The sequence below is a fragment of the Apteryx mantelli genome, chromosome 6 (assembly GCF_036417845.1).
Source record: "Apteryx mantelli isolate bAptMan1 chromosome 6, bAptMan1.hap1, whole genome shotgun sequence".
NCBI classification, from domain to species: Eukaryota; Metazoa; Chordata; class Aves; order Apterygiformes; family Apterygidae; genus Apteryx; species Apteryx mantelli.
The window spans coordinates 34964406-34979819 of record NC_089983.1 but is presented as its reverse complement, the minus strand read 5'-3'; the positions used below and the strand labels follow the sequence as shown (position 1 = coordinate 34979819).

The window sequence follows — 15414 nt, the reverse complement described above, 5'->3', positions numbered from 1 at the left end:
TAAAGCCAAGTTTGTAAAATATCTTGTATTAGGTCAATTGATACAGCCAAGAAGATAGACAATAATCTACTAGACTTTTTGGAAGTATTGCTAAGTAAAGTGTGTATCGTTAGTCTTCAAGTTACACCTGAAACTCTCTTTCAAATCTATGAATGTGTGAAAGCAAAATAAAAAAGAAGCACAATCCCTCTCTGAATTACATTTGTTTCTGGCCTGAATTATGAACTGGATGTAGTTCAGTTTGAATATGTCCCTTGTCCACAGGAGGCCCACGGATAGATGGTAGTAAAACATGCAATAGATGCATTCTAAGGACACATTTCAGCCTGAGGACTGCTTACACACCACTTGCTGCAATAACATAGTCAGTATTTGTAGTGGTTCAGCAGAGTGTCGGTGGACACTTAACTCAGACTGGGTAGTTCCTCACCTGGAGAAGTGCCACCAGTGGCATTATTTTTCATAAGGGGTGGTTAGGTGAGCTGATTAAAGGTGAAACCTTGCAGTGTGTTTCCTAGTTTGCATGCCTAGGAAAGCCCTAATAAGGAAAGCACTGCTCTAAGGAGCTCAGCTCATCACGCAGATGGGTAATCTATGAATTTCAAGCACTTATGCAATGAACAGACATATGAAGAGAGAAAATGGGTTGCCCAAGAAAGCACTTAGAGACACACTTGAGTTTAATTTAGCAGCCAAGTCCTCTGAGATCATAAGCACAAGCAGGCAGCAATGGAGCATCATGATAAGAGTTGGCTTAAGTTGCTATGAATGAAAAGTGCAAACTTGTGGGTAGGAAAATCCTGAAAGGCAGGAGCAGGAGCAGCACTGCCTGACTGGTGTTGAGTGGCTTGCGAATTGTGTAGTAAAACCTGCTTATCACACATAGTTATCTGTATGCTCGCTCAGCTTGACTCACCCACTCCAAAACAGCAGTATCACCCACAACTGCAAGAGGTTGATGACTATATAAGCTGTAAGCCCAGTCTTTTATTTCTGTATTTGACACTGCTTATCAGTAAACACTTTTCCAACTTTATTTTGGGGCTTTATCTTAAGAAATGAGAGAGATACACTGAGAAGTCTTGAGGTAAGGTTTGTATTATCCCATCAGGTTCTCCCTGTGGATGTCCACAGCAGAGATCTGGTAGTTCAGACAAGTAGGTTAGATCTATCCTGTAGGATGATTTTCACGTGTTCCTCATCAAATGTTCCAGACGGTGACCCCTTGGAAGGTACAGCTTTTCTTTCTAACCTTTTCCATAGGCAAATCCATAATAAGCAAACAGATAGGTACTTACATTGCTAATTATAGTGTTGACTGCAAAACTACCAAGTGTGCAAGCACTAGATTTGTGCTGGAAGCTCATTTAGCAGGCAAAAATGATTCCTGGAAAATTAGGAGGTCAAGCTTGAGCCTTTCTGTAAATTTATCCTGTTTCACTGACAGCAGCCCCCAAAGCAAATTGAGTTATTGTTTTCCACAAACGGCGGGAACGTAAATCTGTGCTTTCTATGCTAGGTGGGAGAGACTACCTACATATCCCAAAAATAAACCGCTCCTTCCCATCATCATATAAGTTGAATGGTTCATGAATTTGGATGTCTTAACATGGTTATGCTTCTAAAGTAGATCACGGATAAGTCTTGCAGCTTTATGAAGGTTCTCATAATACTTTGCATTTTCCTTAAAAGCGTGTTTCCTGGAGTCATAAAATCTGTTTCCTACAGTCATGAAATTATGCCAAACCCTCAGTTTTCATTTACAAAGCACATTTTTCTCTTTGGTACTGTAGAGAAGAGCTGGAAAGTGAGACTTGAGTGCATCTGAAGGGTGAGAGAAATGGCAAATTAAAAAATTTTAATATTATTTATTTTAAAGCCAGTGTCATGATTTTCCGGGGGAAGTGACTCATGGGTTTCAGCAGTTTATATTTGAAATTCAAAAGATGAACAAGTGAAACTGTCACAACTCACATGGGAAGTGTATAGCAAAACAAGCTCTCTGAACCTCAAATAAACATTTCACTGCTGGATCTTCTTTCTTCAAAGAAGTGTTCCTCAGCCAAAATGGAATGGGATCAGTTTAAAAAAGAAAAACTATCAAAATAAGTAAAAGTCAAGATTTATTGGAAAATCATGCCTGGAGGAGACAGTTGAACAAAATTTACTGACAAATTTAGCAGGAAAAACTCCCCACTGGCTACATTAACATGGAAGCTAGTTTTACTGGCTTTTCACCTTTGAAAAACTACTCAGGAGATTTGCCTGCAGTATTTAAGAGTCAGGAACATTCCTGGGACTTTCAGAGACTAATATCTTCTCTACATTATTTGATTGATGAGAATGAGACAGGTAGCAATTGTTGTTCTATTGCAAAATTCCTTATCTGTAAGTTAATGGGCAGAGCCGGAACGTGATGAATTTCAGGTCATGACACAAAGGCACATTTTTTCCCCCCTTAATTGTGGCTTTTAGAAACATAATTTTCAATGACAGGTGATTTGGTTTGTATGTTCTATTCTTGATTTAGTCAACCCATTTGGATGGCCAGGGATTTCATGAAAAACAAGAGTGTTCCCACAATTTTTGATTTCTATACGTCATAGTAACCAATGGCACTAAATAACAACACTGCCTAAACACATTCAGGACCAGATTGTGGCTATGGACAAGGGCCAGTTTAACAGTGAGGGGAAGTTTTGCCAGGATAATTTAGCAGACATTAATAGAAAAGATGTCCTTGAAACAAAGGAAAACAACCAAAACAGGTGCAATGACAATTAATGAAACACAGTCCTTTGAGTACTCCGCACACTAAGATGAATAGAATGAAGAAGGTATGAAGAAGGGTCAAAGCTTACAGCTATTGCTCAACTAAAAATTCCTCCAATACGATGGATGCCTTTTTCTACCTGGGGACATTACAATTCCGTCCTACAATAATGCAATGTATTTCTCATGCAGACTCAGCTGAAGTTTTGAGACTAGATGCTGAGGTTCTTGGCCAAGTGTGTTCCTGGCTGGATGGTGGCTGTTATCTCTCATCCGTATTCCAGGGAGATGGCCTCATTTCATGAGTGTATGCCTTACATTTTCCTCAGTTATGTTTAATGAAGGGTGATACTGCTTAAATCTTGAATGCCACTGATACCTTTCCCCCACCTCAAAATATCATGATATTCCTATGTATCACACAGCTATTTTTGGACAAAGTGAAATTTCAAGGACTGTGGGAGACAGGCAGTGAGGGTCTCTCTCCCTTCCATCATCCTTGCTCCTTAACTGATCTGGGGAGTACATCATTGGGAAATTCTGACCATTGGTGGTAACTGCCCTGTCCTGGCACCCTCCACCTTCTCCACTCTCTCCATCTCTAACCCCAAATACACATGTTCTCCTAGCAGATCCCCCTCCTCCATTGGCTCCACCAGCACCCCTCAGCCCCACCAATCCACCCACTGCAGGCACCAACCCTACTCAGCTTGAAAGAGGGAGGAGCACAGCCAGCTGGAAAGCAGCCTTCCTTACGCTCTTCCTCCTCGCCAGGGCTGGAGTAGAGAGGCCAGGCCAGCAGCACCGTATCTTGGGGCTGGGACCTGTAGAGGCACAAAACAGGGCAAAAAGTTTCTGTGAGTGGGGTTGGGCCACCCCATGGCAGACAGCACAGAAAGCTGTGCAGTGCTGTTATATTGCAGGAGCCCCAACACTTGATCATTTCAAATATTAATTAGAATAATGTACCCTTAGAGCAATGATACTACCTCTCATTGATCCCTGTACCATTACGCAGTGTCCGTTCTGTCAAAAAAGGACACCTGGTACTTCTCCCTGTGCACGCTGCTTCAGTCACTTTTCAGGCCATTTTCTCAACATGCTGCAAATTTACTAGACTTGGTCTTGACGTACCCTTGTGTGTGCAAGGAGTAAAACAGGAGCAGAGCTCTGCAACTCCAGTTTCTAATTCCCTACTGAATTCTAGTTCCTTATTAGTTGCCTCCAGAGGATACAACAAAAGGAAACAACCCCCAGCTAGAGAGATAACAGGCCCATTCTATGGTAAAACGTGGACACAAAGGAGTAGTTGGACTCTCCTGCTTGCAGTAAGATGAGAACTGTGGTGACTGATACCACATTATGGTGCTAACTGGTTGCTGAATGGCAGAGCGTTATCAACTTAACAGGACAGTGCCAACTACAGGATAGCTCAAGATTGGGGCATCATTCTTCTGAAAACTTAGAAAGTACAGTATTGAAATTAAACTTTTCTGCAAAGTGATGATACTGTAATCCACCATTAAAAAGCATTTCTGTGGCAAGTACTAGAGATAAAGCACCTGCTTGTTATCTGAATCTGAAAGGCACCAGGGAGTGACAGAAAAGAGTAGAGAGATACTCACATACCTTTTTATAATTAAAGGGATGATGATTTGATCTGGAATTAATATTTGGAAGCAAGCTGTGTGGCTAGGGAAGCACTTTAGAATTCACACCTTTAAGTTTTTGATTGCTGTAAAGGAGCTTTCTTTTTTGGCATGCAGTGTATATTTGGTGTATAAAGAAATATAGAACAGTTTGACCTTGAAGGAATTAATCTTTTCTGAGGCACATGGGTTTTGAATGGACCTAGACATAATTAGATTTTTTAAATTGCACAGGGCGTGCTCAATCTTTCCATCAGTGTATAGCTGGAAGAAGATGTAGGAAGGATCTCTGGGGGAGAGGGGAAGGAATTCTGCTCTTCAGTAAAAGTATCACCCATGATCAGGAAGAGAGGGGTCCTTTGAATCTCAGCTCTCGTCAGGTTATTGCAGTCTGATATAAGAGACCAGCCATGAGTAAGGAGAAAGCTACTGATAGTGTCTTGCCCTTGCCTCGTCCATCACTGATATAGTAAGTGAAGAGCCAGATATCAGCCATAGTGCCACCGTAGAATTTATAGGAGGACTTGGAATTAGCCTTATACCTTTTCCAGAGAATTTTTCTATCCACTGTATTTATCAACAGAAAAAATTACCTTACGTAAAACTATTTGCCTTATTAGGATACCAGTAGGTCTTATAATTGTATAAACAGTGCAATAATAAACAAGGTGAGGAGAGTCTCCTGTCATAAACCCAACATGGAAAACTTCAAGAGTTCACCACCTTCTCAGACATCCACATAATTCAGGAGTAAGTGGGCTGATGCCAATGGCATTAGATGCAGAGCTGGAAACCAGATCAGAATTGTACCCTGATAAACTACAGAGAAGCTAGTAAAGAAAGTTGTTCTATATAAATTTACTTTCATTTAGGGTCTATATCAGATAATCAGAAGAGAAAAATCCTCACTGTTTGGGGGTTTTTTCTTTGCTCCGCACCTCTAAAATGCTCTGGCTCTTCATTAGTTGTTTTGGATATTTTTAAGTGCCATAAATAATGTCAAAATGTAATTTCTATTCTAACTGCTCTTTCAGCAGCTCATAACTTTTCAGACCAATTTCTTATCTCTTACAAGGTCTTGGTCAGGTAGGTCTCTTTTGCTTTTAAATTGCAAAATTATCTCTTTTTAGAAGTTATAATCCAGTGGAAAATGTTATTTGACTTATCAGGGGCAAATTCAGACTTCCTCCAAGCAAGGGCTGTGTTTTACACCACACACATAACAGGCTTGTCTTGATTCCAAATGTGGATTTAAAAGAAAATAAATACTAAGATTAAAAAATGGATATTGCAGATAAATAAATACTAATTGAAATCAATGGAACCAGATTAATTTGCGTCAAATCAGGATCCAAAGTACTCTGAAGAGCCATAAACAGGAATATAAATGGGCACCAATATTTTTTCCCCCCAAAACTGCCTTTCTGAGAATAATCACACTACCCAAACACTCTTAATTTAATCATTCACTGAAGGATGTTACAGGTAAGTGCTCCTAATAAATAGTAGGTGTTTCCCTGAGGGCCAAGATAGTTTGCATAATGTGCTAGCTATTTATTTTCCAGTGTTATGGTGACAGAAAACTGCTACAGTACAGCCAATTCTAATGAGATGTTTTATAAATGTCTTTTGCTAACGAGAGATCTTGTTTAAGTTCTGAGTTTCAGAGGTTAAAATAATACAGCACCATCAGTACAGTCACTGCTGCTACATATGATCCAACTCCTTTTTGTTTAATTAACTTTTGTATGTTCTGATCTATTTATAGATGGAGATATCGAGAGCTCTTCGGCTGGAGCAGATGTGACTGTTATTGGAGGTAAGTAGCAGATCGTACTTAGATGCACCATTAGAATTAAAACAGCAGGTTGGTTGCTTGCATTTTACAAAACCCCTGCTTTGCTGACAAGACAACAGGAGCAGCACAATTAGAGTTAATTAGGCCAGTGGGAAATCTGCTCCCAGAGGGGCTATTGGCAAGATAACAAGATGAGATAATGAGCATAAACCATGTCGTGAGCAGTACCACTCCTATCTAGTCCCCCTTTTAGGGCAAAATATCTAAGGGCCGAACACCTAAGTCAACCTCTTATATTCCTTATCATTCACTAGGCCAAGATTGTCATCTAATGCAAAACTTTATTGTTTTGAACTATGCTAGCTCATACCAGCTGGCCCTTTATTTTTACAGAATATACCACAGTGCATTTCCTGGTGTTCTATTAAAGTTCTCTCATGCATTTAAACTAAATACAGTTGTCAGAATAAATGAGCGAAGCTATGTTCATGGAGAGAACCCTGTCTTTTTATTTTTATTGTGTTTGTTCATTTCCATGCTAACGCACTAATTTCAGTCATTCACAAGGGGGTATACCAATCATTAGTGCAAATTGGTGAGGTTCTGCTATATTTCCCTCAGGTCCCATCTCCCGTAACTTTAATTTCAGCTTTCTATGAACAAGTAGCAGGTAAATTGATTTGTACTTAGTCCCTTAGGCTTATTAATATTGTGCTACATCTAAAGCCTATTAAAGCCTCTTGTGTCAAGGGATGCCAGTGAGGTCCTAAAAATTGATGAAGCCCCCATCACAGCTATGTTATTATTGTAAACCTCAAGTTCTTTATATAAGCAATTTTATTTCTGCCAGCAGTAACTTCACTTTCCAGAATCAGGCACCATAAAATCTGTGGGATAGCATTACAGGCATATTTTATAAGATAGAGTTATAATTTCTATTAACCCTACTGATGATTAACAGGGGCCCAAGTCCCTGTTTTCATGCCAATATTTTATCCCCACTCAGTTTACCGATGATAAATCTAAAGCTTTGGAGATATCCACTCCTGCCCCACGTCTTGAACAGAAGAAAAATATTCTCTACACTCCCCTCATTGTCACTGCAGAACAGTAGGCATTTCCAGGAAGCGATTCATCGGACCAGATGTAGTCATTCAGTTCCAGGATAAAAGGAATCCCCTCTCTAGTCCACTGAATACTGAGGCAGCCCAGGGCAACTAACTCTGATGGAGCCTTCTGTATGGTAGAAGCCTACAGTTAGTCAAATGAATTTCTACCTATTGCAGCTTCACAGTAGCTTCACGCTCCACATATGGCATTTTCCCAGGAATGTCCTCTTTCCCAGTGTTGGCTGTTCTGGTGCTTCTTATTGTGTATTTCTTTAATGTTTGGTTTGCTCCCTTAACCCCTTGCTCCTGGAGTCATGTGAATATATAGGCAGCTCAATTTCATATACATGTACAGAATCACAGTTAAAGAGGAAAGCTTATAAGCACATTGTATCCAAAAAGTGTAAAAAAAAATCACACAAGTTGAATAACTAAAATTCAAAATGTTTCATTTTCAGGGTTCCTAAATGAACTATTTGATCTGAGAGAAAGGAGATACAGCTCTTAATTTTTGAAATATGGACTTGTCAGTGATAGCTGTCTTTTCTTTAATTCCACATTCCACTGTAGAAAAGGAAAGAAAGAAACGGGCTCTGAGAAGTGAGGATATACAATGTTTGCTGCACAGCCTTCCCCAGAGCTTGGCTTTACATTGCTTCGGTAGGACTGCTGCCATTCACAGTTTGGTCGTATGCACATTTGGGTTACCTGCAAAAAATTTTGTCCAGTCAACGCATTGCTTGTAATTAGCTTAGGCCAGGAGACAGAGAAGATCTACCCAGAATCCCTTCCTCCTCCCAGGTGTCACTTCCACATTCATTACAATTAGGCTTTCTTAATTAGAGCACAGCATGATATGGCAGCTTGGAAATACAGAGCAGTGCTGTAGGCAGATGGCAGGGCTCCTGCTACTTGTTGAAAGTCTCCTAAGAAATATTCAGTGCCCTCTCCTCCTCTTGAAATTGAGTGTACTCTGTGGGACAGGATCAGGTCACCTGCAGACTCCCCTGGGTATACATTACCAGAAGGATGCAAAAAAAGGTGTCAGGTTTTATTTTATGTCCTCTTATTTCTCCTCATTTTGGAATGAACTTGTAGCTTCAATGAGTTCAACCGAATCCAGACATTAATTGAAAGAAAGCTTGCAAGAATTTGTCCTGCATTTCTGCAGTATCTGTACCCAGTCTTGGTTTTGGCAGCATCAACTCAGCAGTCTGTTTCTTCAGGAATCTGTTCTGACCCTGAAATTCACAACATGTGAATATTTTATGGTACATGGACTTTTACCTATTGAATAGCTCAAGCTGTGCTGCCTGTCTGTAAAACACAGGCAGTGTGTTATTCCTGACAAGGCATTAAACTGGTTCCTTTCCTCTAGGTGTGATTGCTGCAGTGGTGTTTGTCCTCATTTGCCTGTTGGTTGTGATGCTCCGATACATGTACAGACATAAGGGCACCTACCACACCAATGAGGCAAAAGGAACTGAGTTTGCCGAAAGCGCAGATGCCGCTTTGAAAAATGACCCTGCTCTCCAGGAAGCAGTGGATGAGAGCAAAAAGGAATATTTCATCTGAGAGGCAAGGATTTCCATGAAGATTTCCCCAAGGGAATCAGTCAGAAATACTACATCAACAGAAGTGCTGAGAGGGATAATATGAGGACAGAGGCAAGCATCCTAATTGAAAAGTACCTCTTTTCTTTCTTTGACATTGGGTTGTTTCTTTTTCTCCACCCATGAAGAACTGAATGCCAGATACTTGCCCGTTGATTTTATTAGCAACACAGCTGGTCTCAGTTGAAATCAATATCAGATAAGAAGAAACAAAATCTCAGTATGAGTGATACACCAAAACCAGATAATGATAGCAAATGTCAAGCCTTGACATTTGGTGAAAATAGCAGATGCCAATGGAAAACATCCTCTTAGAGTTAATGATGCATCCTATGCTGATATTATACAGAACTACCTGAAATTGAATTTCAAATGGTCACAGAACAAACATTAAACTAGATAAAGCTGAGGTAGCTGGAAGAAAAACAACTTTGTAGTCCAGATATCTCCCCCCTCCCCTTAAATGTGCAATTTTATGGGCACAGGGGAGTTTGTTTTGTTTTTTGAGGGATTTAGATTGGCATTTCTTTTTGAATTTTTTTGAATTTTATATATATAAAAGTCAAAGACACTTCAAAGAAATAAAACTATTGAAAAACATGGAAAATCTAAGAATGAAGGATTTATTTCTAACTTGCTCTGCACAGCAACTTGTGAATTGCAAAATGTTGGAATTTATAGTGTAGGATATAATAGTCAGTAGACTTACAAATTTGATTCCAATTAGTTGTTAGGTTCCCTGCATGCGTGTATAAATAGATAGATATTAAAAGGTAAAGCATCTTGTTTTGAACAGGCCTTTTGAAACAATGGAGCTCAGCTAGATTTTTTCAAGTAAGATATTTTTGCCTGAGTATTTATTTATTTATTTTGCATTGGAAAATTCTTTTGAACATCTGCCAATAGGATTTTGAATTTTTTTTTGTGGGGGGGGGATTCAGTTCTGGTGCAGATACCAATAAATCTTTTACAAATTCAACCACAAAATGCCACTCTAAGGGTCATCTGAATCCCACTGGATTGTATTGATATCTCCCTCTGTATGGCCTCTATATATCCTTTGCATTGTGCTAGATATGAGAATTACACCGACTACCAATGCTTTAATATAAATAAATAAACAAATTAGTCATGGTGGGTCACATGAAAAGATTTTGTTCCTTGCCTAAGAATCAACGGAGATGAGTTTCTTTACCCCAGTAAGCTGTCTTCCTAATTTAAGCCCACAATTAGCTCCGGAAATAGGATAATTGTTCTCTGCACCTGTTCATCCCCAGCTGTGATGGTGCCCTGGACTACTGAAAATAGAAGAGGAGGAATACGTGATAACAAATAGGACACTGATGAGCTCTGCTCAACTTGATATGCTTTTTCCTGTGTTTTGATCTATATATGTGTGTGTATATATATATATACACACACACACACATATATATATATATATATATAAAGTCACCTACAACTGTGCTTTCAAGACATTGTTGCTGATCATGCATACTCACTTCTTGGCACCAAAAACTTGGAAAGCTCCTGGACTCCAACATATCCCATTCAATGCTGGCCACATAAATGCTACAGGGAAGACAGATCTGAACAAGAAAAGACACTGAGGACCCAAGTGGAGTTGGTGAAGAGATGGGATATTTTTGCCTGTTCAATCACAATCTCTGTCTTTTCTCAGTACCTGCAGGAGGTGGACTCTGAACTATCCTTAGAATCCCAACAGCTTAAATTTTGGCTAATCCTGCGTGTTTGCATTTTAGCCAAAGAATAACAAAATCGTGCCAAATTTACTAAATGCTTAAGGTATTTTTTCATAATATATTGTTGCACAAGCACATTATATTTTGTGTCTAGTAAAGTATAAAATGCACATAACCCAGCACTAGCAGAGCTCATATATTTTGATATTATGCACTTGATTATTTCCTTCTAAAATACATTACTATTTTAATGTTTTTACTACTTTTGAAAAAGGAATCTGGCTTTATTTTTCTGAGACAAGTTTTGGCAGAAATTTACTAATCTTAGCTGTAAGACTGAGTTTGTAAAACTGAAGATTCATCCCTGACCTTCCAGTTGAATAAAAAAAATAAATATTTCCCCTGATTAGAGGGTAAATGGGGTGACTTGAGCTCTGTTATATCTCTCACACAAGGCACAGGAACACCCAAAAACTTTCCTTGAATGCTAGTAGGACCTACAGAGGACTGCTAGCCTTTCAACATCTTCTGTCCCCTTTCATATAACCAGACCCACATGATCTAGGCTTGGCTGTTGAAGAATATTTACTTAATTGAGTTTTATTTGATACCATCCAGGTGACAGGCTGGAACAAGTTTCCTTCTAAGTTGTCCTAAGGCAACTTACAGCAATGTGTGAGGGACATTGGCAATAAATTTCTTCCTCTCACCTCAGTCATGAAATTCTCTGGTTTTTACAACATGAGCCTGCTGATTAGAATTAGAGAACTATGAGATACCTAAACAGAGGCAGAAGAACCTGCGTCTATGTCTCTTTTCTTTTTTTTTTTTGGTTGATTGGTTTTTTTTAATTATAGTGTGGCCAGAGCCAAACAAGTCATGTTCACTAATGACATCTGAACTATAGAGGCCAGATTTTCTGGTGATATAAAATAAATTCAGTGGAGCTCAGCCAATTCTTACCAGTTCAGTCAGCCCCAGACTTTGTGTTATTGCCTCCCCTAAATCTGAACTGAATGCAGCTACTGGGCTTTGACTATTTCCCTTCTAAGTAGCTTAATTAAATCTCTTTATCCCATTTTCCCTATTCATCTAGGCAAACAAACTGTCCAAGCATGCAGCAACAGCTTCCCAATTAGTAATGAGCCACTTTGAATGTTTGAGGAGCGGTGACTCTGGAAAGAACGATGGTTTCAGTTAGTTTATTTTTTCCAGTGTCCCATTGGGTTCCAGGACTTTGCGAATTTAGAAATGACTAAAGCACACTGAACAGAGAGAAGAGCTGGTTTATGAGGATTTTTTGTTTATTTGTCTTTTTCAGGACAAATTTTGCTTTGTAATGGAGAGAACTCATGACATCTAATGACTGGCAGAGCTCTAATGGCCTGATCCTGCTATTTTTTACTCATACAATAACTCTAGTGTCGAGTCATTCAATTTAGCTGTAAAAGAGTGCACTATAAACTTCCTATAACTTTTACGGCTAATAAGCAAAACCTCCTTCTGCAAGCCACATGCTGTGCTAAAACAAACACTATGTGCAACACTGAGATGTCTTGGGTGGCAGCCATAGTTTTTAAATCAACAATGATTAATTGATTTTTAACAATTTCCTTCCCAAACAGGAGGATTAAGGAAACTGTTTCTTCCCCCCCCACCAGACTTTTAATCTCGGTGCCTCCAGTGCTGTATCCCCAGTCCTCCTGCGGCTTTCAGGTGACCCGTCTCCCCGACAGCACCTGCCCCGCTACCTGGGCAGGCTCCTCAGATGCCTTTGCATGGCATCCCCGTTGCACTTCCTTCACAGGGCCCCCACGCCTCCTGCACACACACTCCCTATCACCACACTCCCATCACCACCGTGATGTCTTCAGCTGCTCCCACACTCCTCCTTTGCCACCTTACTTTTTTCATCCGGTAGCTGGACACGTGCTGCAGTTGGACTGATGCATACACTGACTGTCCAGTCAATCGGTATCTCTGCAGTGCAATGCATCCAGGATAAAAAGATAAGCTTGGTCAGGTTTTTTTTGAATCAGTGGAGGCACTAACTTTGTCCCTCTCCATCAGTCAAGATCTAATTTTCACAGAAGAGGTTCAGACCTCCAGTTCTGTGCCAGATTTGATCAAAACTGACCAGTGAGTTGAACAGAGGAGACTGATTTATAGAGCGATCACATATGCCATGTTTTCATGGAAAACAGGGCTAAAAGTAGTACTGCAAGCTCTCTAGCTAGTTAAACTTAGTGCTATAAACCCCTAGTGTTCAGTAAACAAGGGAGCAGAATGACAATCTCTCAAGCAAATCAGTTTTGTCCTGATGCCCTAATGCTCTGTGAATGCCTGTTGAATACCACTTTGCATAGAGAACCACAGGCCTCTGTGCCCAAGTCATTTTTCAAAGATGTACAGGAAAACTTTGCGTCAAATTGACCAATATTTGCTGGGCTTGGAAGGGAGAGGATTAATATGGTATTGTAGGAACACAGGACATTTTTAAAAATATTTGTGGAAATGATGACAGTTAAATGTAATATTTCTGATGATGTTGGTGAGCTTTAAGAGTGGGGCCTTGGAGCTTTCAGATTCTCTCACTCAAAAAAATTGCAAAGGGAAATTAATCTGCTTTTAAACTGTCTCTTCTAGTCAGCATTGAGTAAGCCTTGAAAACAGATTACAAATACTTAATATTCTACCATTGTGCCTTAACCTCAGGAACTGTATTTCTTCTAATTTTTGGAGGAGTCCTGTGCTATCCTCCTCTGCACATAAAAACTGGTGCCTTACCAGTGCCAGCTCCTGTGGCAGCAGTACAGCTCAGCAGAGTAATCCTGTCCAGAAGCAGTCAGTCCCAACAGCGTATCTGACTACCCGTTTTTGGATCTGGTACTCCTTTATTTCTAGGGCTTGGCCGATATCATTCCAGATGTTCCTGGGGGCCAATCTGCCATTGCACATTAATGTAGTCCTGGGAAGGATTTAAACAGCTATTAGTCAAAGTAGCTATGTATGTATTTTCTTTTTAGAAAAACAGGACCAAATCACTTCCAGGGACTATTAAAAATAATACCATAGGATCTCTCAGAACCATCAATGTTGATTTTTCATTTAAATCAAGTCTAGGGATCACTGGGGGAACAGCAGGAAGGGAGAAAAAAAGGGCTCTTCGCTTTCAGCAGGGAATGCAGAAAAGGTGCTGAAACATTTATAGAAGGATAAGTAGGAAAAAAATGCTAGCTAGGGACTGCCAAGACTGCAAGGTTTCTCACAGAATACTGGAAAGGCTGAGACAAGATGTAAATCAGTAAAAAGATAAAGAAGGAGAGAAGGCAGTTAAATGTCAATAGAGATGGAGAGCAGTTTTGTGTCAAGCAAAACAGATATTTCTGCTTGGAGAAATCAAAGTGTATTTGCTGAAGGTAACTGCTGACATCAAATTTCTTTGAATTATATGAGATGTTTGAATTCCTTGCATATGCCAGTCCAATCAAAAAATGCTGGTAAATACACACCAAAAGAGTACCCATGTTAAATGAATTAAGAGCTGTTTATAACATTTCCTAAAATCTCAGTTCTGCACATAAAAAAGCTTTGTGTGCTTAGAAAATGCACAAGCATCACAGCAACAGTTTAAATAAGACAGAAAAATAAAGAACTCCTGAACAAGCAGTGAACACACATCTGAGGTCTAGAAATTCAGGTAGTGGATAAAGGCAGCTAAAGGTATCAAAGAAAAAGGATCGATGGTGAGTAAAAATTCTGACTATACTAGAAAGAAATGAAATCTTTGTAGTAGTAGAGGTCCTTCACTAGTTCAGGATGGTAATACTGTCAGTGCCTGGAAATAAGGAATCCTTATTCTATGCAACTGTTCCCTGTGCAGCTGGGATAAAATCCCACTAAATTCAGTGGGACATGTATTTCATTGACTGTATTTATCCTTCCTGCAAAGATTACAGTCCCATCCATTTCAGAAAGAAACACTCTAATCAAGGTAGAAGTCTTTATAAGGGCTAATCTTTCAGCACAGTCTCATGTTTTCACACCCTTTTCTTTTGTTTCAAACTGTACGTATTACGGGAAGTATCTGAGATACTGTATTAAAGTCTATTTGAATGGGTTGAATGGCAGCACTGCTATGACCAGAAGAGAGAACACAGAGTATTCAAAGCTTACTGATATTGCATGTTAAAGCTGACTATGATGTTTTTATTTACCAAAGCTATTAATATACTGCTGGAATAAATCTACTACATTTTGAACTGGGAAAAAAGCTAAAATATGAAGAAGCAAATAACTTTATAATTAAAGTTGTCATTTGCAGCATTTAATGAAATGAATTAATGAAAGAGTGTTGGGATCAAATTCATCCTTTATGGATGACCACTAGTTCAACAAGCTTACAGCAGAAACAAAGAAATGAGCAAAGAAAAAATACCAGAAAAGGGAAATACATGAAAATAACAGTGTTCAGCAATATGTGCCACCACATAACTATATAATTCAACTCTCAAAAATTATATAAGTCACAGAATTAAAGTGCACCCATCAGGATTTTCCACCAGCCCATGGCTAATTCAGAAGCAACAACTTACACATATATATGATTCGCTTCACACCTCTTCTATCATCTGTGCTGGAATGAGAACCTCAGTACAGAATGCTCTGACGGCACCAGCTAAGAAAAAGGTCCAAACCTTGCAATGATGAACCTGCTTCCCAGCAAGGCTTTCAATTAACATTTTATTTCAGCTAAAAAAAAAGAAAGGA

The 15414-nt window shown here is 39.4% G+C and overlaps 1 protein-coding gene across 1 annotated transcript in view; it reads left to right on the top strand.

Annotated features, from left to right (window-relative positions):
• Positions 1–14970, top strand: part of GYPC (glycophorin C (Gerbich blood group)) — a 37535-nt gene extending 22565 nt beyond the window's left edge. The window contains exons 2-3 of the mRNA XM_013960681.2: positions 6190–6240; positions 8707–14970. Of these exons, the coding sequence (XP_013816135.1) occupies positions 6190–6240; positions 8707–8903 (248 nt within the window). The 3' untranslated portion in view covers positions 8904–14970. The remainder of the gene's footprint in view (positions 1–6189; positions 6241–8706) is intronic.
• Positions 14971–15414: the final 444 nt, after the last annotated feature.